Genomic DNA, 25,942 nt, shown 5'->3' on the forward strand with positions numbered 1-25,942 from the left:
ATGAGATGTAGAAGCAGGACAGATAGAAGAGGGGCAGCCTTGTTAGCCCAAGCACCCTTCAATGTTAATACTGCCATCCTGCTCACAAGACAGAGATCCCACTGTGCTGCATTGCCATGGTGAAGGTCAGTGGGGGCTCAAATACTGCTTTGTGGAGTCTCTTGCACATCACAGAAGCATGGAATAGCCTGAGTTGGAAGGGACTTTAAAGCTCATCTCATTCCAACCCTCAATCCATGGCCAGGGACACCTTCCACTAGACCAGGTTGCCCTGTTCAGCCTGACCTTGAAGACTTCCAGGGATGGAGCAGCCATAGCTGCTCTGGGCAACTTGTGCAGGGCCTCACCACCCTCACAGCCAAGAATTTCTTTCCAATATTCCATATGAACCTACTCTCTGTCAGTGGGAAGCATTCCCTGTTGTCCTATCTCTCAAGGCCCTTGTAATTAGCAACTCTATATTTTTTGTAGACTCCCTTCAGGTTAAAGATTTTGTAGGCTCCCTTCAGGGAAAGCCACAGTTAGGACACCCCTGAAGTCTTCTCTTCTCCAGGCTGAACAATCCCAATTCTCTCAGCCATTCCTCATGGGAGAGGTGCTCCATCTCTCTGATCAACTTGGTAGCCCTTGGTAGCCCCATAGTCCACAGTGGGGCATATGCACCATTTCTTGGGGTGCATATGCAGGGACACAGCATAACCCTGACTAGCTGGCTTTGAAGTCTTGTTTAAAAAGGGCAGGTCTACTGCCGTATTCTCTTCACTAGAGCTATCGGATAGTTTTCTGACATAGTGAAGACTAATAGCACGTGTTGCTGTCTTCAAAATCCAAGTCTTAAAATCAAGAGACCTTGGGGTCCTAAGTTTCCAACAAATCCAGACTTAAGTGACAGCTGCCAGAAAGCTCCGAATTCCAGTAAATGTCAAATATATGGGATGGACAGACTGACCCTTATTTATATCAAGGGGAATCTTGTCAGTGTTATTAGAAAATGCTATTATATTCTGTTTTCTGGACAACTGCTTTTGGTTTCCAACCATAAAAAGCTTCAGATTGATTTTGGTGCCACCTTCTGATCAACAAAAACTAGGCAGCTTTTACAGTGAAGCATTTGCTGGTGGTGAGTTTGCATGCACTTCATACACAGGATGTTGGTGGCACAGAGACTATGATATTTTTGCAGGGTTATTTTACAAACCTCACCCTCTCAAGGCAGGACTACAGCTACATGGATTGTTTCAGCTTAAAATCATGCTGCAGAGAAAAGCTTGTCAAAATTATCATTCTTTAGAGAAAATACTTCTGTTTTCATAGATGTCTTGATGTGGAACATTCAAGGTCTGTTTGGGATATTTTTTTGTCTTGTGTTTGCAGTATGGATGTTCACAGTAATAGTAATAATAGTAATAATTTAAATATCAATGTGTGCTACAAATTTTGGAATGGTAGAATGTATAAGCACCTATATTTATGATGATAGTTATCTTATATCCATTTCCACAGGAACAAGACCATTTTGTTTTACTTCAATATTCTGAAATGTGCCAGCCCCGTAGTGTTAATAAACCTACAGTGCCCTACAACACAGGTGAGTGAAAATGTAGAGATAAAATATTTTCCCTGCATCTTAGTCATGATGCTTAAAAATGATACATGTTTGGATTTAGAAATTTTTATTCATTCACTTTAAAATACAACATGGTTGTTCTATAAATGACTTGTAGTAAGCACACTCTCTGTAGTGTATGACAGTTGGAAAAAATGAAATGGAAATGGACGAGATTGTATATTTTGGATAAGAGTAGACAAAAAAAGTCCACTGACTTGAATACAACAATTTTTTATTTATGAATTCATCACAGGCAGCTATCCAGTAGTATTCAGTGCATGTAGAAAATATTGATTTAGACCTAAAGTTTTCAAAGCTGGACATGTTCAAGAAAATGTGCATATTGCCAGTGACAGGAGTATCTGGGTGTGATTAGAGCCTGTGGCTCTTTGAAAACCAAAGATTTTGAAAGCTTGTTCTTGCCTTATGTCACAATTTTTACTCCGTTTGTTGTGCTGTGGCTCCTCAGGAAGTTGTGAAATAAACCCAGTCACTGCATTTGTTTGGGTTAAGATTAACCTCCTGATCTTTCTTACAAGACAATTTTCCTGAGCATAAATCATGGAAATCTCCAACAAGAAAGAGCAAGAACCCTCTTAACATTGACTAATTGCTGTCAGAATGAAAACTTGCTCCATCAGCTGCAGATTTGCTTCAGGAATCCCCATCTGTCCACAGGCAGACATTGACTCTGTTACCCTGCAGTCTTTAGACTCTTTTGCTAGAACAGTTCAGTCTGTTCCGAAATATGAAGTCATTGTGTGGGATTTGACTGGTGCTGTGGTCAAGTTGGCAATGGCCATGAATCAAATAGGGTGAAATAGTTGTTGAAGGAAAGTTTTTGGGAGCAGAGTAGTTATTTTGTTCATTTTCAAATATGCAACAACTCCAAAACTAAGAATGCTGTTTTTTTGAATGCTGTTTGTTACTGCGGATGATTAAATTACTGGTCTTTTTGAAAAATGATGAAGAAAGTTTTTTTTATCATTCCTCTTTTGAACTGCAAACAGGGTCCTTCATTCCTGACCTGTACATATAAATGGCAGGAGAAAGAACCCCCAAGAACTAACATGAGCAGAGCTTCAGTTCTTGACTAAGACAGGATTTGAAAGCTGTTATTACAGTCCATTGGGTCCATAGACAGCACATTTCACTGCCTGTTTCATAGAAAGCAAACAGTTTATAATAAAGTGTGTACCTGTTAGTCCCCTGTTGCCCCAGCAAGGACAAAACTTTTCTTCCTTTCTTCCTTTCTTCCTTTCTTCCTTTCTTCCTTTCTTCCTTTCTTCCTTTCTTCCTTTCTTCCTTTCTTCCTTCCTCCTTTCCTTTCCTTTCCTTTCCTTTCCTTTCCTTTCCTTTTCCTTTCCTTTCCTTTCCTTCCTTTCCTTTCCTTTCCTTTCCTTTCCTTTCCTTTCCTTTCCTTTTTCCTTTCCTTTCCTTTCCTTTCTTTCCTTTCCTTTCCTTTCCTTTCCTTTCCTTTTTCCTTTCCTTTCCTTTCCTTTCCTTTCCTTTCCTTTCCTTTCCTTTCCTTTCCTTTCCTTTCCTTTCCTTTCCTTTCCTTTCCTTTCCTTTCCTTCCCTTCCCTTCCTTCCCTTCCCTTCCCTTCCTTCCCTTCCCTTCCCTTCCCTTCCCTTCCCTTCCCTTCCCTTCCCTTCCCTTCCCTTCCCTTCCTTCCCTTCCCTTCCTTCCCTTCCCTTCCCTTCCTTCCCTTCCCTTCCCTTCCTTCCCTTCCCTTCCCTTCCCTTCCCTTCCCTTCCCTTCCCTTCCCTTCCCTTTCCCTTCCCTTTCCCTTCCCTTTCCTTCCCTTTCCTTCCCTTTCCTTCCCTTTCCTCCTTTCTTTCTTCTCTCTCTCTTTCTCCCTTTCTCCTTTTCTCCCTTCCGCCACTTACTTCCTTCCTTCTGCAACTTCATTCCGCCCCTTCCTTCCTTCCACAACTTCCTTCCTTTTTCCCTTCCCTTCCTTCACCTGTGGGTAGTCTGTAGGACTGAAATACTCATATAGAAAGACCCTCTTGCAGTATCTGCCACGTTCTAAGGATTAGTACAAGGCCTCTTCCCAAAACTCTTTTCATTGCATTATTTATGATGGAATGCCCTTGACATGAAAGACAGTTTTTGTGCATGATGTTTCTCTGGTACTTGGACAGCAGAGCTTTGCAAAGGGTGTTTAGATAGCACAGCTTTGCAAACAAACTGCCTTCTAGAAAAGGCTGAACTTGCTATAAAGATGGAATTCAAACTACCTCACAGTCTTAACGCTGAGGAGTCAGAATGTCTGTCCTTAGTGATTCCAGGGACCAGCAGAACCTTCAGAGTCTGTTTATGGGGCAGCCACTTCCCCGTATCTTAAATCTAAATCACAACTTCTCAATGGATGCTTTCAATAAACCCTAGTCCTCACCTGATTTCTCATATAAATCCAGCTTATAACAGCTGTACCTTGAGTCATGTGGGCATCATTCTTGACATAGGCATCCCCTGGATTTGTAACTCTATTCTTAGTCTACAGTTAAAAGTCAATTTTGAGTGATTTACACCTAACTTGACAATATTTGTAGAGATGTAATCGACTGAAGAGGTTGTGTAGAAGGATGGAACAACAGTACCTGAGACTTTGGATTTTAGTGAAACTTTCTTTAAATAAAGTTCTCCTTATACAGGTAGTAGAAAGAAATTGCATATATCCTGTGGAAGTAACTGTCACACTACCTTGCTCATATATACTGCTGCTGATAGATGTAGAGGAGGACCTGAGCGGTTTTCTCTTGCCACCCAAAAAAATACTCTTTTCAAAAGACTGAAAGCTCTTCTTGCCTATCAGAATGTGTAGTACCTAAGAAGATACAGAGAGGGGCTTGATATGCCAGATATGAGGAAAGCACACTTTGAAAGTGTTTTCTATCAAAGAATTCTAGAAGTATTCATTTAGGGAAACAAAAGGACAACATATCTTTTCTGAATCCTGCAGTAAACATTAGTGAAGGCAGTGGCATTTTTATTGCTGTTTCATTACACCGACTTTCCTTACTCTTCCCCACCCAGAGTGTGTCTTTACTGACTTTTTTCTTTTCTTGCAGCTTTGTGTCTCAAAGTGCCCAGACAGGTTTGCAACCTACATTGATGTTCAGGCTTCCTACAGATATAGACCAGATCAGTGGAATTACTTCAGACAATTCTGCAAACCTGGTTTTAACAATCCTCGCAAGGTGTGTATGTATCTGTAGATGATAAAGTACTTTTTTTCTTCAAGCAGTATTTAATATGCATGATTTTACTGAGCTGCATCAAAGATTTTAATTATTCTAATTTCAGCATATAAGGAGATGTCCCATTTATGTGATTTGAAAGTTGTTTAATCCAGGCTGAAGGTCTTGAATGCACACTAAACCGCCACTCTTCAAATGATTGCTGTTAGCTTAAAAGACTACCTGCAGCTACTCATGTAGTTGCAGTACTGTGACAAGCAGTGTCCTTTAGGACTTAAGTACCGCACAGCAGTAGAGTGGAGTGTCTCAAATCAATTCTTAAGGCTCCTAAGTCATCTATAGCTACTTGGAAAGTTAGCTGAGAAAATTAATCTATCCTTCATGTAACTGATTTTGCACTCAAATGTACTGCATTACTTCTCCCATCTTTAAAACATCTTGCAACTCAGCTGTATTGATTGGGTTAAATTCTTACTTTTCTTTAAGAGAAAAGGCGAAGGGTAGGCAAGGAACAATTGTCCAGTCAGTTCTGGCTTAGATGCTGATCCAAAGGTCTTTTCTTTTATGCCACAAGAAAATAAAAGAATAGTCTTTTTCCAAATCACAATGACAGTTTGGATTCTCACTTAGATATACATGTATCTTGCAGCTCCACCAGTGAAATCTGGGGAGGAGGCTACAAAGCCCAGTTTGGAGCATTCCCTCAGACTGGGTGAAAAACAGCAACACTTGTTACACTGTTATACCATTATTCAGCATTTCTATTTTTCCCCTTTTTAGTCTGTTGCTCAAGTCCTACGTGATGAAGATTGTCCTTCGATGATCATTCCAAGCAGGCCTTGTGAGTGGTTCTACTTCTTATACACATCTTAGTAGATTGTGACCATTCATATTAAAGCACAACTCCAGTCCAAAATGTGTTTTGCAGCATCATCACTAGGAGCTGTTTGTTATCTGACATTCACATCCATTCAGTTTTAAAATGTAAATCAATTCAATTTGAAAATACAAATATTTATTGATATTTTTTCTAACAGTCATCCAGGAATATTCAGCATGTGATCAGGTCAAGCTGAGCTCTTTCTTGCTCTTGAATCATCACTGATAGCAAAAGCTCTTCAACTGAAATTGTGCCTTCCAAAACAAGAGGGAACGATGCCATTGGCATAAAGAAAATTCTACTAATGTTGGAAGGATCATAGGGCCAGGTGTTGAAGTTCAAATGATACTTCAGCCCAGTTACAATGCACCTCTCTTTTCAGTGCAATGCTGGTTATGCAGGACATACGGAGGAATTCAGGGGCAAAAACTATGGTCATCAGGTGTTTCTGAGTAGATAACCAACTGATCATCAGAGCTCATCTCAGCTGCTCATCTCAACTGCTATGTGTAGGATTGACCCAGAATCTTACGGAATAAGAAATTGCTGTTTATTTTTGCCATACTTTAAAGTAGGGATCATGTAAACCAGGAGCAGGTCATTAAAAGGAGAAGATATGGATTAAATTTTTAAAACATAATTTGAATTTATATGAAAACTGGAGTACTGACCCAAAAGACATAAAATAATTTGCAACGAAGCTCTTATATTGTTTTAGATTACATCAATGGGCAAAGATTACAGAGGGAGAAAAAGATATGTTAAGATATGTTGCTTAATCATTTAGTCAGAGTAATTGCTGGGGGAGATACATCAGACTGAATATTGAGCCCTTGCATCAGCATTTGTTGGAGTCTGGTAAGGAAAACACTAAATGGTTATGAGAAGTACACCTCTGAAGGACTCACATGCTCTTCTCTTTGGAATGAAACCAAGGATGTTTTGCAGCAAAGAACTGGGCAGAGTAAATGAGTATGCAGACGTCTCCTTTTCTCACTTTTTTATAATCTCCTCTCCCCTCTCTCTAACCAGTTGTTTCTGTCTTTTTTCCATTGCTTAATCTCCAAGAATATCTAGTGATAGTGGCTGGTACTGGAGCTCATCTGACATATAAGGAAAATGACACTTGTTGTTATATATTGTTTTGGGGCTAATATGATTCATGACCAGTAAAGTTGAATCTGTCCCTGGGGGCTGGTCTGATTATTACCATAAAACGGCATATTTGAGAAGCTGCAGTTTTTATAAGCTGCCCAGATACTGACAGAGAGTAAGTTCCACATTTATTACAAATTCTTAAACTCCTACATATAGTACTGTTGTTATTTGGTAGGACCTAGAATCTCCAGTTGAAATCTATGATCCCACCCTGCCTGAGCTTAGACAAAAAGCCTCAGAGCATAAAAATCATAATCTTGAATGCAATGGCTCTTCCAAGATTTGTCAAAGTCAACATATTGCTAGATAATCAGTTGAAATACAGTGGACTGTGAATCTGAAATTATTTAAATATCTTGCAAAACAAACATGATAAAAGCAGAGCTTGACATGAAATGTAATATGCAGGCTTTGTTTTGATATTTTGAATAGTTCTGAAGAGATGCTTCCCAGACTTCTCTACGAAGAATGGTGTATTGACTGTGGCAAATCAGACTACATTCAAAGATGGAAGAGGGAAAACAAGAAATGTAACTGATCTCAGGGAAGCTGCAAAGTAGGTTTTACCCTTTTTTCAGTGTTTGTTGGATTCTGAGATTTCACAATAATTTAGTAATGGAAAAAAATCAGAATCTGTTGTAGCAAATGACTGAGGGTACCTAAGCAAGACTTGGTAGTAAATGGTCTCTCTGTGCCTGAGCACTTCCCAAGTTCCATTAAAGAAATCCAACACTGTGGTGTGCAGAAAGGAGCAAAAAGTGCAAAAAGCTTAAGTCTGATGGTCTCAATAGTTTGCTGAAATAATTCTTGTTTTTAGCAAAAATAAGTTTTGCGAGGAAAGTTACATGAGGTTCAAACTGCAATCCTCGTGCTGCAGGACTCTGGCCAGCCAGGAATGGCCTCGGCTATGCTGTTCTGTGATGACCTTCCCACTACCATGGGCTGGCCTAGTACTTTGGGCATCTCACCTCATCTGAGCAGGTGCTCCTGGTAAAAATTAATGTATTGGGCTATTCTTCAGGAAACAATTATATGGGCAAGCATTCTGCAGGATAGAAAAACAGTTCCACAAAGTTGCTTCACTGGCCTGTTTTCTGGTTCTATGCTATTAGCAGTTCTAGAGTCACTACTGTTTGTCCCTTGGTACATTGCAGATATTGATAGTATACACTTGTCTTGTGACATAATAAGCAATTCTGACAATAAAGCCTTTTAATTAATTTTTTTCAGGACTTGCAGAGACATTCTTATGCAGATTTTTTCTTTGCTGTAACTGTGATTGATGTTGACTTGGTGACAGAACTGGGGCTGAAAAATTGTAGTATACTCTTATCATTGCCAAAGATATTTCAAATTCTTTCACTGATCATATTTGTTGTTTAAATAAATTCTCTTTTTCTACCTGAAGCAACCGTTTCTTTGATTTTTCTTTTCTTAGTGGCATCAATAATGTCCTGGATGCAAGATCAGTTGGAATGAAAATTTTTGAAGACTATGCCATTTCTTGGTATTGGATTTTAATGTAAGGTGGTTTTTTGGTACTTTTAGTGTTTCCAAACTCATTTTGGAATGTGCAGGAAATTAAAAAAAAATTAGATTGTGTATGTATTTGGTACATATTCTACTTTAAAACTCCACGAGGAACTGTAATTTCCTTTCATCACACATGATAATAAGGTTGTTATGGTTCTGTGGATGAGGTAAAGATAGTACAGCATACATACATAGAGTGTCAGTTGATCTGGAATAGCTTTTTAATGTCCTGCCAGTCAGAAAATCAGGAGGAGCAGTGTTCTGTTGCAGCACCCATGTGTGTAGCAATTCCAAAACTGAAAAATCTTAATTAAGTGACTTTCAAACCAGTTGCAGTTGCCAAGTGTCACTAGTACATATATAAAACAGATAGTTTCTAAATTTCTACAAGCAATATACAGTTAAACCCATTATAATCCCTAAGTTTAATATAAATTCTTTAATCCAGTGCAGCGGGTAAAGCAACATCAAGAACAAAAAGTATTGAACAGTATTAACTTGATCTTGCAATTAGTATTAATTATTCACCAATTAATTATAATGCAGCACTGAAACAAGAGAAGTAGCTACTTTGCTGAAGCAAATATGTAAGTATTTGTGAATTCCTAGCCCATTAATATTGGTTTTGATGGACCAGTGTGTTGATCTATTTAAACAGCAACAGTAGTCGTCGCCAGGTGAGAACCTTTAACATGCACATATTAAGCATACATTAGTCAATCCTGAATGCAAATCCACGGCATTTAATACATACTTTAGATAATAATGTGGAGATTTAGTCAGTTCAGAAACACATGTTGTCAGCTTTTAAAGGTGTTCAGTCACTGGTGGAAAGACAGCTTTCTCATAGTCCGATACTCAAAATATTTAGTAGCAGGAAACTCACAGATATTCAGCAAGCTTGGGTCTCTCTATCTCTTATTGAAATCAGGCTTGTGGTACAGATTCTTTCAAAGAAGATACTGTTGAACACACTGGACAGAGAGCTGACCATTCTGTTCTAAAGAACAGAAATTTTAACTATTGAAGCAAGTTTCCACATTTCAGCTATGGTATTTTTTTGTAAGGAAGTCTTCACACATTTCACCAAATGATAGCATAGATCAAATGATTTCTGGACAAATATATTTAAGTGTCAGAGTTTGGGTGAAGTTTTTGACAGTGAAGGCTTGACACTGAAGGGAGGCTGGATTAAAATTTAAATATGGAATTGCTGTAGTCTTTTTAGCATACCCCAGAAGAACTACTGCTTCAAGCCTCAGTTTAAGGGAACTAGTCTGTTGAAGACAGTTGCTACTGTGTACTCAGTTTTGGTGTTACTAGGACTCATGTATAACTAAAGATAACTTTAGATAAAGGTAATTTACTGCTTTCAAGATGGAGCTCCAAAACTACAACTTTTCTTGAGGAATACATTCCAAATTTCAGTAAATCATTCAGAAAGGGAAAGTACATCAGGCTAGGAAGCCATTAAATAGGTAGGACTTAAGGCAAACTTACGAAGGTTTAACTAAATGAGCTGATGTGATTTTGTTATGATCAGGCTGCCCCATTATATAGCTTTGGTTATTGGCTAAATACGCTGGAAACATTCAGAAGGCAAGTTACTGAACACAGGCAAAAAGGGGGTTTAAATTTTTTGAGTCTGTACTAATACAAAATTTGCATGTAACACCTACTAAAAATAATGAAACATGAAATGTTCTTTGAAGTACCTGAAGTGGATATTTGTTTGATGGGATTAATATTCATATTGCTTTCTTCATAATTGTTTAGAAAGCCTTGTGGAGTGAAAAAGCGTTTTGCAATATTTTTTTCCTTTCTGACTTGCTTTCTAGGAGTGAAATGAAAACAAACATTACATTACATTACATTATTGTCTTGATGAAGAGAAGGCACTGTAGATGTCTTTCCTAGGGACTCCATAGAAAGGCTCTTAACAGTTTCTTTCTATGCATCATAGTGCCCTGATCATTTCCTCTTCTGATTAGTAGAAGCAGTGATGAGTAGAAATTATGTCCTCCTAACTTCCTGATGGTTTTCCTCCTAAATTTAATTATTTTTTTTCTCCTAGGAAGCTCCTAGAATGTTGTTTACTAACATTGTTTCTTTGCAAGCAGGGATTTTCTGTGGAGGACGTAAACCAGCAACTTCCCCACACATAGGTATTCCTCCAGTTTAACTTTCTGTACCGTAGATTAGACTGTGGCCTGAAAAAGGTGGTGAGTTTATCAGCTGGTGTACGTGATAAAAAAGGCATTATATTAATCCCATTCAACCAGCCTGAGAACATAGTACACATAAACATTTCAGGCTCTGCCCGGTGAGATCATCATATATAAGCTGTTTGTTTGTAATGGCAGATAACAGCCATGAGAGTGTATTTCATAACGAAGATTTCATAATGAGATAAAGCGACCCTCATTTGGAGTAACAGGAATGTAAGAAAGTGAATAGATTCTTACACTCATTTTCCCTGTATTTCTGTTTCTTCATTTTCTAGTGGACTGTTCATTGCAATGTTGCTGAGTCTGCTGTTCCTTGTGTTACTGAGGTTCACAGCTGGTGTTCTCTTCTGGATTTTCATCTTTGGTGTGATTGGAATTATAGGTTATGGTAGGTGTAATTTTTCAGCCTCTGAGACTATTTTTTCTTACTGCTTAAGTCTGGAAAATCAGTAGTTACTTCAATTAAATGGTACAATTGAGTGAATTAATGCCTAGTTTTAGACACAATTAAGTGAGAAGGGCATAAATGGCAGCAAAATGCAGTTAAGAATCCAGCTGTGCTAATACTTAACAGCAGATGTAGTAACCTGCATTACCTATGCACAGTATGCTTAGTCTGTAATCGCTTGTACTGATATTTCTTTCCCATATATATAATATCATAATTGGCTAGTCTCACAGTGACGCATTTTTGGGTTTTGCTTACCTGACAGGCTTATACAAAAGCAAAACATTTGGCTTGTAAGATTTTTTTTTTAAATTTGTCTTTGCACTCTTCAGACACACTCCTATTTTATTGATTGTTTTTTAAAAGGCATCTGGCATTGTTACTGGGAGTATGATCATCTTAAAGGAATACCTGGATCTGACCTCACTGTTTATGATATTGGATTCCAGACAGACTTCAAAGTGTACCTGCAACTGAGGCAAACATGGTTAGCATTTAGTAAGTGCCCTTTTACATTTGGTATCTGTTAATGGATATTCAGGAAAATCAGTCAGTGTCTTAATACACTTTCTGCCTTGTTAAATCTCCTCCTCTACACATGTTGCTCAGAGAAGAAAGCAGAATTCCCTTTCTCTGTACTGTGTAAAAATATGCTTTTTTTTAAGGAGACTAGTATATTTGTAAGGGGAGATAATGCAATCATACTAGTGATAAGAATGAAAAAATCTTTCGTTATGAGCATTCTACTTCCTGTATGTTCAGTCTTCATCATGGGGAAAGCAGAAGGCAATAATTAAGTTCATCATGATGAAGTTGCATGAGGAAGGGTACTTTTGTCTCTCAGATTATTTTTTCTCCCTCTTTGAGAGCCCCAGAAATGAGATTAATAAGTCATATTAATAGCTACACTGCTTTGTGTCTTAGAATCATAAAATATGCTGAGTTGGAAGAGACCTATGATCAAGTCCAGCTCCTGGCCCTGCACAGGACACTCCATCAATCCCACCTCTGCCTGAGAGTATTGGCCAAATGTTCCTTGAGCTCTGGTAGCCTTGGTGCCATGACTATTCCCTGGGGAGCCTGTTCAGTGCCTGACTCTTGGGGAAGAACCTTTTCCTGATCTCCCACCTAAATGCCCCAACCCAGCTCCAGCTGTTCCCTCAAGTCCTGTCACTGGTCATGAGAATGAAGGGATCGGTACCTGCCCTTCTAGTTGCCCTTGTGAGGATGTTTTAGACCACAGTGAGGTCTCCTGTCAGTTTACACTTATGTCACTGAATTTTCTTGGAGTATGATCTAAGACTGTGGAATGAACCATTTTAAACAAAATCCTACTGGAACAAGACCACCTGCAGCATACACGTTCCCCCCCAAGAAAGGAGGAGCAGAAGAGAGAAGAAATAACTGTCGAATATTACTTGCACTCCTTACTGCCCTGTTGGAAGACACACAGATTTTAACTGATGATGAATGGGTCATAACCAAAAACACTGCCTCTCCCTATTGGTAGCTAAATTAATAGAAGAGTAGCTTACTGCTTAAATCTCCTATCTCTTCTTTATGTCTTCATTTACTTCTGTGTTGAATCACTGAGCTTATGAGGCATCTTCTATATATATTGTTGAATCAGAGCTTTTTAGTGTGCTATCCCTAGAGAATATTAGGACTTCATTATGCGTTTTTTTCCTGTAACTCTTCAGGCGCTTCCCCTGCCTGATTCTTAGCAGCCAGTGTATAGTTTACCTAGAGTTTGATGTCACTTTCACAAGAGTAAATTGCGGTACTCAGGAATTAAATTGCTTTTCCAAAATCACCCAGCAAAGTAAATAGTTACATATCCTTGAAGACATCATAGTCAGAGTCCTAGTCTAGAACTCATCATGTACTTACATCACTTGCCTTTTTCACAATGTTTTGAACAAGTACATTAATATAACAGAGTCAAATTGGAATGAGACCAACTTTAAAGAAACCTGTTTATATATTCATTCATGGGAGAATGGCATTGAAATGTATTTAACAAAAACTTTGTTCTGGACAAGGTTTGTGGCTCTTAGCACCACAGCAGTCACTTGCCACCTGCAGTTCTGTTGCCAGAGGTAATATTTGGGATTGCAATTCAACATCATCTGTGACTATTGGGTCTGACATTCTGAGACTATGTCTAAGCTGTGGGACCTAAAGCCAAAACTCATCTACCTTTGCAAACCTTCATATAAGTTATCAGATACTTAAGGGTACTGTCCCTTCTGTCTTCCTGTCCCTCCACAGAATTTCTTGGTTTCATCTGGAGGACACAGGTCCTGCTACGTACAACAACCTGTCCCCTATTGGGCTGGTTTAAGTGTTGTCTAATGATCTGAAGCACCAAAAATATATGGATATGTCTCATAGTTGGAGGATGTGTGCTTCAGGCATTAAAGACTCGGTCTTCTCTAGGTGAAGTTCCCAGAATTTTCTTACTTTCTACTGCAGAAGTAGGTTTTGAACCAACACAAATAGAAAGCAGACCGATGGAGACTCTACTGAAATCAGAGTTATGATTCAAATATTGCTTATAACTAAGAGCTCTCAGCTCTCTAATATCAGAGCATGATTCCAGCAACACAGCTGGAAGGGGAAAGTAATTTGACCAGGATGGTGCTATCTTAGTGTCTCTCTTTTTTTTTTTTCCTTTTAACTCAAATGAGGTAAAAGGAGCTCATGCCAGGTTAATACTCAGACAAATCTTTTGATTTTAGTACATCAACATTTTAGAACAATGTTGATCAGAAAAATGCGCTCTCCATGAAAAACTTGACTCTTAATCTCTTATTTTTTATTATCTAAGTACTACAAATGAGCAACAGTATAGCATGAACAAATGCTTGTATTATGAGCAAAATTCTTGTTTATAGAAAGTACAATTTGTAAAGGATGAGCTGTATCTAAGGCTAGATACTGCAGTCACACTGAATTAAATTTTTACCTTTTTCTGAGAATTATATGTTCCATTTTTCTGTTAAAAATATAAATATCAGGGTCATACACATTCTGACTAACTCGCTGCATATAGAATTTTTCAATGGGACTTAAAAACCTATGAAATGGGATTGAAGTTTGGCAGGTGCAGTTGGAGAAAGAACTGCTCAAGCAGAGAATTTTACAGAGTTCATGAGCAATAGTTCAAATTACAAGGAAAAAATTACAGAAGCAGCATATTGGTTTGGTTCTTGATAAATCTAATTTCTTTATTTGCTTATTTACAGTGATAATACTTTGTGGTGTTGAGGTCATAATCATACTGATGCTGATCTTCCTAAGAAATCGGATTCGGATTGCTATTGCACTGTTGAAGGAAGGTAGTAGGTATGTTTGTCTGATTTTAATATATGTTGAATTTTATTAAATGATCTCTAGAGTATACTCTTCTTGAACTCCATCTTGCACTACCAAGGGCAGAAAATTGGGGTTTAAAATGCAACATTGCATTTGTTGAACGAAACAGGTTCAACAAGGAATTAATAGGATGCATTCAAGGAATATCAGTTACCTTTTGATGAGATTGTGCTTAATACAGTTTTCTGTTTTAAAGTAAGGTATTTCTTATCTTTCTGCTTCTTGCCTTAAGAATACATACACTGTTAATGTTACCACATACCTTTAGTGCAAAGAAGGTGTCTCAGCAGAAAACCTAAGTGTGGTCTAGTGTTCATAGGAGCCTGGGACCTGTAAGTGCCAACTTTTCTCTGTCATTGGATTGTCCCTGGAGTCATATACTAGTGGTAGAGGATTGGTGTTGTTTTGGCTATGGCTTCTATTTAGGAAAGACTAGGAGATTCTGCTGGGTCCAATCAAACTTCTGTGTGGACAGGCATAAATCTGCAGAGAGAAAAAGAGATTTCTGTGACCAGACATTGTAAGAGGGTGCAGTCTAAGATGTGTCTTTTTAGCTCTGAGTAAAGAATAAAGCAAAGCAGGATATGAGAGTCTACATAAACTTTGTTCACAGTGCTTCCAGTTATACACATTTCGAACACTTAGTGGTATTTTTTTGGTTTTGTTTGGGTTTTTGTGGGGTTTTTTTTTTTGTTGTTTTTTGGTTTTTTGGTTTGTTGTTTTTTTTTTTTTTTTTGCTGTTGTTGGGGTTTTTTGTTTGTTTGTTTGTTTGTTTTTGTTTTGTTTTGGAGTTTGGATTTTTTAAATTGGGAATATTATAAAGGCTAAATGGACTTAAAATGTCAGGCCCTTGGGTTTCATTGCAAATAGGCTATGGTCTCATGGGTCCTGAAAGCAAGCCTGTGTTCTCAGAGCACATAGTGTTAGCTCTGAGTTCATCTATATGCACTTGCTTGTGGTTTCCTGCCATCTTTATTGCCACTGTGGTTCCCAGGAATCACAATTTGGGATTTGTATCATGAGATTAAGAAATTCTGAAGTTCTGCATTTAGCCAGGTATCTGTTTCCTGTCTTATGCCACTGTGTATTTAGAGCATAGCAATTAATTTAGGCAGCACTAAATGATGCTCTTTAATTCCCATTCATTAAAATCCAGGAACACTTTTAACATTCTTCAAAACCTTTGTTCACAACTTTGACAGGTGGAAGGATTTTAGAAAATTCATAAACTTCTTGCTGATTAGTAATAACATTCTGTAGTTTTCCAGCAGCATGGAAAAGTCACTTGAAGGTGAACTTTTTGCTGTCATGCATAATAGGTGAGATGAAACACTGTAGTAATTTCTATAAACCTAACAGACCAGGTCATGTATTTAGGAAGATAAAAAATAAGGTGCTAATGATTGGAAATCAAATTATCTTTTTCAATACCTTTTAGCTACATTTTCAAAAATATTACAGTTATAGTGCCAATAATTGACTTGAAATACATAATTAGAAACAACAGTTGTTATTCAGTGTTTTGAAATAATAGGGCATGGTCTTAATGGTAACTGGGAGGCCTACCAATAACTGCTGAACATAGCTAATTTGTTGTGATTATTTCTCAGACACTATAAGGCTGTGTCCTCCTGTGTGACTCACAATGGACTTTTTGTCTCCGGGCTCAGACAGAAATTGATGTTTGGCTCAAAACCTCTGGATTGCACATGACAGTTTCCTTGCATTCTCCCCAGCATTTAGTACTTTACCTTTAGAAACTGAGTAAATTTTTCTCCTTTTGCTGTCTGGAAACTGCATCCTATAAAACAAATAGCATCAGAGGTGCCCTAAATCATAGGAGAAATACTGTAGGAAATAGTGCTAGACAAAAAGGCTTGTGATAAAGATTTAAGTTTCAGTGAACAAATCACATGCTTGCTGAATTCACATCCAGTGAGATACCCATCTGGAGATGTTCACTTCTGGGATAGCACCAGGTTTACCAAGAGGGTTGGTATCAACTCCCACTTCCACAGAATGAGTCCCTGGCAGGGTGGGAGCTAGCATGCTCAAGTTCCTGCCACTAGTCACATTCTGGTCACTGGAATTAGCAGAAGAATATCAGTCTACATATGCCTTGATATTAAAAGAAGCTCTCTAAGCTGTCAACAGGAAAAGGCAATTATTTGTTTTGCCTTCCATTAGTCATAGGTGAGCACCACTTACATACAACACGTGCAAGGAAAGTCACATAGTGGCAGGAAGGTGTCAGTCTGTCCTGGCATTGCAAAGACAAGTTGACTGTCTCTGCCCCTACATAGCTAGCACTTAATGCAGGAAAGTTGCTGGGAACAGAGTTGTAAAATGCAAAATAGAATAAGGTAGTTTCAGGTTTGTAGGAGTGAAGGAAGAACACAGGATGAGCAGAGTGGGATAAGGACATAAATGGTAATGTCTGCAGCAGTCGGCAAGAAGATGTAATGGAAATCAGTTAATGGCCTGGAAAGAGATAGATCTCTGAAGCAGTAATGAAGAAGGAGAAAGTAGAAGACAGGCTGGAACATGGCAAATGGATAAAGTTCACTCTAGTACCATTGATAAAAGTGGAGTGGTAGAAATTATAAAATCAAGGTTTGAAAACATAAGAAAAAAATTCCTGCAGTATTCTGAGATCCCAGTACTAGGTTATGCTGTGAGTGTCAGCAAAGTTGTCAAAGTAAAATTGCTAGAAGAGGACTGATAAAAAGCTAGTTTCTGGAATTGTTACAGCTTATTGATATATTTTGTTTCTTTTATAGGGCAATCGGCTATATAATGTCTACACTGTTCTACCCAATCATCACCTTCTTACTCATTGCAATTTGTATTTCCTACTGGGCTGTGACAGCTGTGTATCCTTCTGTCTGTGTACCTATCTGGAGCAAGTCTTCTGGCCTGCAAGGCTAGATAGTTTTCTATTTCACATTAATTAAACCAATATTAAGAGGGCTATTTGGTCACTTAGCACTTATTCTTCTGATGTGGTCTTCCACACTGCACATCTATATGTGATGCACAAACCAGACAGTGATTTTATTAGAATTTAAAAAAATCTGGACTAAAATTCAGACCAAGGCAGGGGGATCATACAAAGCCTTGTGTGCTGCATAAGGTTGACTCTAGGGGGTGAAAAGGGCCCTCAGCAAAGAGTGAATATGGTCTTTAATGTGCTCTGTGCTCCATAGGCCTGTTGTTAATGGTTTCTTAGTTAACTGGAGGTGGAATGGGTTCTGTATGTGTTTTGTTCAGAAAAATATGAGAAAGGAGTGAGAGAATATACAGCACACTATCTCTTCTGAATTGCCTATCAGCAATCACTGTTTGTTCCTCAACAGCAAAGGTTTGGTAAGGATTAAAAAAGGGGAAAAGTGCTGATCAAAAGACAGCTGTTATTTCATATGCAAAGAGGGTCAGTTGTTGCTTTCAGGGCAGTGTTAATTCATCCTTATGCTCTGTATCTATTTTTGCCAAAATACAAGAACTATTGCATAATCTTCCTTGTCAAAGATAGATATGGAGGAGAGATGGGGATGCTTTTCAATGTTACACCCCCTGCCCATTCTGGTCAGGGGTTATTACAGCTCCAGGTATGAGTTTGCAGTAGTTCTCTAAGTAGTGAGAGTACTTGGTTTTGTCTGTCAACCCTTCAGCTATATCTCTGCAGAGCAAGAGCAGTTTTTCTGTTACCTACACAAGTTCTTTAGAGCTAGTGGTTACCCACTGCAGAATCCTAAGTTGCTCAGAAACCACAGTTCTGTGATTCCTCCTTAAAATATTTCATTCAGTTTTCTGGCCACATCAGGAGAACCTGTGTATAAAGTAATGGCTAATCAAACACTGTGCAAGTATGCAAACCTGACTTGTGACCCAGAGGTAAGTGTAACAAATATTTACCTATCCTGAAAGCTATAGTAACTGCATTTCTTAATCACTATTAAATGCACTTCTAGTAAAAAATGTGCATATTTTAAGTAATGAGTCCCCATGTTAAATCTGAAAATATTACCTAATGTTCATGTAACACCTTTTATTTTACAGATATAAACTAGTTTTTCTGCTAAACTATCCTGTAAATGTTAGCATTCAAATTTACAGGGTGAGAAAGGAAGAGACAAAAATAAAATTTTATAGGAAAGATGTTCTTGAATTTGTGAGGAGTCTGTTTTTTGGTCTTCCAAAGGTAGTGGTAAACTTTGAAAGCTGCTCCTCAAAGCTGCTCAGGGATTAGCCATGATTTGAAGAAGAAGCTTAGTTTCTTATGGCACAGTAATTACCTTTATGAAGCTCCAAAAATATTTGTCTTGGTTTTTTTTTAATTTTGCCTTCAGTCAAAATTTTTTACTTGGCTGTGGGTTTGAATTTAAGGATTTTTAAAAAGCTAGAAATATTTATCAAATGTTGTGCACCAGAGGAAGAATAACCCTTTATACCAACACAGGCTGCAGGTGACCTGCTGGAGGGCAGCTCTGTGGAGAAGGACCTGGGGATTCTGGTGGGCAACAAGCTGTCCCTGAGCCAGCAGTTTGTCCTGGGGGGCAAGAGGTGCTTCAGAAAGAGCATTCCCAGCAGGTCAGGGAGTGATCCTGCCCCTGCACCCAGCCGTGGAGGCACCACTTGGTGCTGTGTCCAGCTCTGGATCCTCAGCACAGCAGGGACACGAGCTCCTGGAGCTGAGCAAGGGCCTGGAGCATCTTGGTGTCCAGGAAGGGCTGAGGGAGCTGGGGCTGCTCAGCCTGAAGAGGAGCCCCAGCTGAGAGGGGCCCTCAGCCCTGGCTGTCCCTGTGTGCAGGGAGCATCAGAGCATGAGCCAGGCTCTGCTCTGGGGGCACAGCAGTGGGACAAGAGGCAATGAGCAGAGACTGATGCATTAAATTTCATTGTATTATAGTGCTGATGCATACCCTGCTGATGTCTAAACACTACAAAATAAAGGAATTAGACCTGATCTGGTTTCATTTCATGTCCAAACCAAGAAAATACATGATGTGAATACTAGAAATAGGGAAAAGTAATTCAGTGTTAAGATTGCTCCCTTTTTTAATAGTCTGAAATACATAAGCTGTGACCACATCCACAGTTTCTGTTAAATTGTATAGCTCCATTTTTTGTTTCAACCATGGCGATTTACCTGAACATCTGATTTGGCCTCTAGTTTCCAAGTAATTCTTTTTTTTTTTGTTTTATTTGAACATATTTTCTTTAACAAAGCATTTATATATCTTAAAAGTAGATTCCTGAAATTCAAATTTCATTTATTCAAATTTCAGGGAGGTGGTGAACAGCCCTGTTTGAAGTTAAGTCAAACTAGTTTGAAGTTAAGTCTTTGCAGAAGACTGCATAAATCCTTGATATGAATCCTTAAATATAAAAACAGGTTACGTAGTGCTGCAGTTTTGAATGAGGTAATGGAACATCAAGCAGAGTTATGTTATTAGTATTAACCTGCTAAACTTCAGAGGCTATGTATATAGAATTCATTGCTTATGATTGTGTTGTTTATTTTTCTTTCTATTTAGACTTTTAACACAACCAATGTGACTAAATTGTGCCCAGGTGCTCAGTGTACTTTTGCTTTTTATGGAGGAGAAAGCCTGTACCATAAGTACATCTTCATCTTCCAGTTAGCCAATGCCTTTGTCTTTCTCTGGCTGGTGAACTTTGCAATTGCTCTGGGTCAGTGTACCCTTGCTGGTGCCTTTGCCTCTTATTACTGGGCCTATCGAAAACCAGCTGATATTCCACTGTGGCCGCTCTTCTCTTCATTTGGACGAGCAATACGGTAAGACTGCGAGCTGGAAGTGATGTATCTGACAAGTGCTCTTTTTCCATCTAGGGAAGCCAATCTTAGAATATCATAAGAAAATGATTAGTCAGCATTATGGTTTAATCTCGGTGGCAGTCAAGTCCCCGCCACAGCCGCCTGCTTGCTTCCCCACAGTGGGGTGGAGGAGAGAATCTGAAGGGTGAAAATGCAAAAGCACATGGGTTTAGATGAAGACAGTTTAATAGGTAAAAGAAAGCTGCATGCACAAGCAAAGCAAAGCAAGGTATTAATTCCCCATTTCCCACAGGCAGGCACGTGTTCAGCCATCCCCAGTATATCAGGGCTTCTTCCTGTATAACAGTGTCTTGGAAAGACAAACTCCAAATGCTCCCCTCTTACCCCTCCTTCCACCTTGGCTGTTACTGCCGAGCACAGCACAATATGGAGTGAAGTATCCCTGGGGTCATTTGGCGTCAGTTGTCCTGCCCATGTTTCCTCCCACCTCCTCATGCACCCCCAACCTGCTTATCAGTGGGGCAGCGTGAGAAGCAGAGCAGGTCTTGGTGCTGTGCAAGTGCTGCTCAACAATGGCTAAAAAACATGGGTGTGTTATCACAATTGTCCTGGTCAGAAATCCAAAACATAGCATAGCACAAGCTACTAAGAAAAAAACTAACTCTAGTCCATCCAACCAGCACAACTGGGAAGATATAGTTATTAGGGGAAGGCTGTATCCTGTAGCCCTACAGCACCAGGGCTGCTGCAGCTCCCTGCCCCTAGGTCCAGCCAATTGTAATGCTGAGCAGGTACTCCCAGTAGACACACACATGAAATGCATGTACGGAACACGTGTACACAGATTAAGAGACAGGCACAGCACTCACAAACACCAACAGCGCCAATGGCTCCATCCTGTTCATCTATGGTGGACTGGGATGAAGGTCCATTCGTTTTATGTAATTCCCAGTAATGGACCTTCCTTCCCTTCTGATTTTATTTGTATACATATATACATATATGCATACATATATCCATGTACATAGGCATACATGTGATGTAACAGTCATATATTTTGTTTTTAGATACCATACAGGTTCGCTGGCATTTGGAGCCTTAATTCTTGCAATTGTCCAGCTTATTAGAGTAATACTGGAGTACCTGGATCACAAACTGAAAGGTGAGATTTATTAATTTGCCCTAAGTTGTTAAGACCTTCCTTGCTAAATTACTTCCTTACTTTCCCAAGCTGTTTTTTAGCAAGGAAAAGAGACTAATTCCACATTATCCCTTGTAGTTTCTTTTGAAGCCAGTAAATTTGTGTTTATTTACTCAAGCTGAGTTTATGTTCTTGGGAACCTATTGCAAAGTTCAGATGGGATATGAGTCTGATCTAATTGAAAGCTAGTGAGTTAAATTTGGTTGAGAGAAAGAGTCCATACCTAGAAATAAAAAAAATAATGTCACAATTTAAAGTCTTCTTCTGAATAGCTTTCTACATTCTGAAGACTGTTTGTGAGTTCTATGTATGATGTACTCTCTCTTGTTCTTTTCAGGTACTCAGAACTCCTTCACTAGATTCCTACTCTGCTGCCTCAAGTGCTGTTTCTGGTGTTTGGAAAAATTCTTAAAATTTATAAACAGAAATGCCTACATCATGGTATGTGCCATATCTCCATGTTGTCTCCCCTATCTAGGACATTAAAATATTGTAGACACTACTAGTTCATCAGAAGCCAGCAGGACTTGAATCTGCTGATAATTATGTGATTTATGGGCGTTTTCAGTACATGCATGTGGTTCTACTATGAAAAAGTAAGATTTTTTTTTTTCCTTCTAATTTCAACCTCTTTTTTTTTCCTGTCTTTGTCCAACACCCTCACCCCCAAAATAAGTGGGAAGGGATGGAATAACTGGTTAACTTCCCCTGTAAGTCAGTAATTGATATCTTGATTTCAACAGGAATATTAGCTTATTTCATATTGCATGTTGATGACATTTCTGTTTGGAGGCAATATTTGAATAAGGAGGTCAGAAGGCATGTGATGATTGTATTTCCACCTGGAAGTTAAAAGCACAAATTCTACTAGCAGAAGTTGTGATATTTCTCTCAAATAAACCTTCTTAGCTTCCAGATAAGAGAAGTTTGAAATCTTCACATAAATTAACATACACAGATTTCAGCCTAGCTTGTTCTGGCTTGAAACAATTTCAGTGATTGAATGGTACAGTCACACTTCTTGTCTCAAAGGAGGTGGCTGTAGTGGGTCCATTACAACCTGTGTTGATGCAGTTGATGTTTCAAATTTTTGCCAGAGGAAGCGTTTTTGACAATCTTCTTTACATTCATAAACTGTCTGAGCTGAGAGCTGTTCTAGTATATCTTACCCTGGTGGGCACTATTCCAGGAAGAAGTAGTTTTGTTCCTGAATAACTGTAGCTGCTTTACTTTATGCAGATTTCTTCTTCAGGGAAAACAGCATTACGTCCAAGGAGGTAAACACAGGGGTCAGCTCACTTCAGCTCTACAAGTGCCTATTCTTTTCCACTGACTATAAATCTAGTTTAGTTAACTAGCAAAGGGAGAAGAACCCCTCAACAAGTACCTTTTTTGCTCTGCTTGGCAAACTAAGTACTTAGTCTACTACCTGTGAGATCACAAGGGGTGACATGCTCATCACCAGGTGATTTGAAGGGGAAAGATGGATAATATTATGTCCCAGCTGATGGGAAACATTGAGAAGTAGGACGTGACTGAGGAAAGTATTTTATGTTCATCTGAGTTTCAAGGCCATATATCAGGGAGAACTATGCATTACATGCAGATAGATCCTGGCATATGAGAAGGTATCCTAATTATTTAAATTACTTAACAGCCACTATTATTTTTACAGATTGCCATATATGGTAAAAACTTCTGCACCTCGGCAAAGGAAGCATTCTTTTTGCTCATGCGGAATGTGGTGAGGTAAGGGACTATCTCCCAGTCCTTGGAAATGTCAGGAGTTCTTACTATTGCACTCTGTGGGCACAATTCCTTCCTCTCCCATATCTTCTCCAAATACTGAGTGCTGCTTCTGTCCTCAAACGTGGCCCTCATTTCTTACACTCTGTGTAACAGCAGGCTGGCCAGTATAGTAACCTGTGCAGGGTTGATGCAATCACATGGTTTTTTTGTGATTGGTCCTTTAAATTCCTAAGTACTCAGTACATTGTAATAATGCCTCAAGAAACAAGTGGAGCCCCTGAGAGGAGATCTGCAGATACATGGGAATGGGGTGCTCATCATCTGCCATATGTTTGTTTTTTGAGCTTTGGTCCACTTCGTCTGAGAAAGGGAAAGCAGAAAAACCTAAGTCTTCAGATTCATTCAGAAATCTTATGAGGTGTCAGAGAGTGGAAGTAAAAAAGACGGAATACTTTCAAAAATATTGTCTTTAACATAACCAGATGTCCTCTGATGCTTGGAAACTTCCTGGCCCTTTTCTCCACTACCGAGCATGTCGCCAAACTCCCTGTTCTCATCAGTACTTTCCTTCATTGCTCCTGGCTCCTCCTTTGCTACTGTAACATCAAAACATAATGGGAGAATAACTTAGGAGCAGACCATATTGATGCAATAGGACACAATCCAATCACCAAGCAAGAGACTCAGTAAAACTGGTTAGGTGGTTTAAAACATTAAGTGAAGGACTGGAGGAGGAGGGAAATGGAGACGAAGACTGAAAGAGGAAAGTGGAAATGACGCTTAAGAAAGAAGAGGAAAGGACTGGAGTTGGGAGATGGAATATCTTCACTGTGTTACCCTGCACTAATATGAGGACAGTGATGTCCATACTGAGTAATGCCTGTGCAATAGAAAAGAGTCATGAAAGATAGCCAGATAGGACCAAATGAAAAGGAGGCCTACCAGCAATCTACATAAATACGGCTTTTTGTTTTGATGTGTACTTCTCCTGTTCTGGCCTGGCTTATCTGTGCCCCTAGAAGTAAGGCTGAAATAAAAATATTTTGAAGTTTTGGGCTGGTTGATTTTTTTTAAAACCAGCTTGAGGAATAAACAGTCTTCATGTCAGTCTTGTAGCAGCATTGCTACATTAAGGCCTTGCCCAACAAAGGCTCAGTGCTTTTTTCCCTGCCGAGATTACACTCTAGCAACACTCATCTCAGCACTGCTCGTCTGTGGTGCTGTGTTGTCAGCCTGTAAAAACAGCAGAAGACAGCTTCTGGTCATGTTTTACAATTATCCACAGATTTAAGGAGAAAGAATACAAATGTCTGGTTTGTGATGATTATGTCTCATTTGTCCTTTGCTAAACAGGGTTGCAGTTCTGGACAAAGTTACAGACTTCCTTCTATTTTTGGGGAAAATCCTTGTTGCTGGTGGTGTAGGTAAGATGGTTGTTTGTTTTCTAAATTATATGCTCTGTTTTCTGGTACCCACAAGCATACCTGCCATATTTGTGCTTTGTTAGCAGCTGGAGGTTCTCATTGGTCTGACTATTTGGAAATCTGTTTCTGTGTTTCTAGGATTTGCTAGATTGATCTAAAACCTTTTTTTTTTTTTTCCTTTCTCCCCCCTGCCCAGCACCTGGTTTGTCTTGACAGTATCTTTTCCATAATTGCTTTTACAGCTCTTGAATGTGTGTCTGGTGCAAGGACTTCTGCAGCCATAGCATCACAGCTGAATCAAACCAAATTCATGTCCAATAAGTCAGACGCAGTCAGTTCTCCTTTTGTAAGAACTGAACAAAATTGCAAAAGAGATTCACCTGGTAACAGACAATTGCCTACAAATGTGGCGGTACAGGTCTGCAGGAATGGACCTGAAGCTCTGCTGTATTTGAGCTCCTTATATCTATAAGCTATAGTAAAAGAAATAGGGTATTTCTAGCATCCTTATAGGGTTTTCTTTGTTATCAGTAGATATCAAGTAGATTATTCAGTAGAGTATTTATCAAGTAGACTATTCATGGTTTTCTGTGACAGAAAAGCGTTTTTCTATTTTTTAAATGAAGCACTTTCAGAAATTCAGGTTGGCCGTGTTCTGTTGTGGTTTTTCCAAATTGTTGCAGCAGTTTCAAAATAATATTTTACAAATAACCATATTTTGCATTCTGTATACTTTCAAAGTTAACTAATTAATTACATTTTAATCAAAAGTAAAACTAGTACCAAGAGCTGATATAAAGTATTTTGTCATCACTGTAGAATTACATAATTTATTAATTTTGCTGTTAAATTCAGTAGAATGGTGAAACAAAACAACTCATTAAAGTCTTTCTGGGCCCATTAATATCTTTATGGTAATTGATAATTTACATATCTCTTCTGTTAGATAATTAGTATTGAAGAATGTATTGTTTACAAACTTTTATTGAAACCAGCCTTAAATCTGTTGTCTGTCTTATCCATTCTTTAGATCCTGGGAAATCAGAGCTAGCATGGGAATCACTAATTGCCTGTACTTCTTGCAGGTGTTCTTGCATTCTTTTTCTTCACACAGAGAATACCAGTCTTTGCACAGGAAGTGCCAATGCTAAATTACTACTGGGTACCATTGTTGGTAAGGCAACCATTTAATTTCCTGAATGCTTGGGGCAGTTCGAGGTGCTCAGACTACTCAGGCCATGGTCTGGTGACAGCTTCTTTGGTCAGCATCTCAGTGGCATAGTATCCACTCAAGTGAGGACTGAGCTGCTGCACTCCAGTCCTTGAGA

At 38.9% G+C, this 25,942-nt stretch overlaps 1 protein-coding gene across 4 annotated transcripts in view; it reads left to right on the forward strand.

Moving 5' to 3' along the window:
* Positions 1-25,942, forward strand: part of SLC44A5 (solute carrier family 44 member 5) — a 62,171-nt gene that overhangs the window by 33,908 nt on the left and 2,321 nt on the right. For all 4 annotated transcript variants that reach the window (XM_053950371.1, XM_053950370.1, XM_053950369.1 and 1 more), the window contains 16 exons: positions 1,504-1,588; positions 4,687-4,815; positions 5,596-5,656; positions 7,286-7,409; positions 8,292-8,375; positions 10,890-11,002; positions 11,429-11,560; positions 14,311-14,410; positions 17,221-17,313; positions 18,247-18,334; positions 19,978-20,240; positions 21,308-21,402; positions 21,779-21,882; positions 23,117-23,190; positions 24,544-24,614; positions 25,700-25,788. In XM_053950371.1, coding sequence (XP_053806346.1) covers positions 1,504-1,588; positions 4,687-4,815; positions 5,596-5,656; positions 7,286-7,409; positions 8,292-8,375; positions 10,890-11,002; positions 11,429-11,560; positions 14,311-14,410; positions 17,221-17,313; positions 18,247-18,334; positions 19,978-20,240; positions 21,308-21,402; positions 21,779-21,882; positions 23,117-23,190; positions 24,544-24,614; positions 25,700-25,788 — 1,705 coding nt within the window. The remainder of the gene's footprint in view (positions 1-1,503; positions 1,589-4,686; positions 4,816-5,595; positions 5,657-7,285; positions 7,410-8,291; positions 8,376-10,889; positions 11,003-11,428; positions 11,561-14,310; positions 14,411-17,220; positions 17,314-18,246; positions 18,335-19,977; positions 20,241-21,307; positions 21,403-21,778; positions 21,883-23,116; positions 23,191-24,543; positions 24,615-25,699; positions 25,789-25,942) is intronic.

Source organism: Vidua chalybeata, chromosome 9 (assembly GCF_026979565.1).
Source record: "Vidua chalybeata isolate OUT-0048 chromosome 9, bVidCha1 merged haplotype, whole genome shotgun sequence".
Lineage (NCBI taxonomy): Eukaryota > Metazoa > Chordata > Aves > Passeriformes > Viduidae > Vidua > Vidua chalybeata.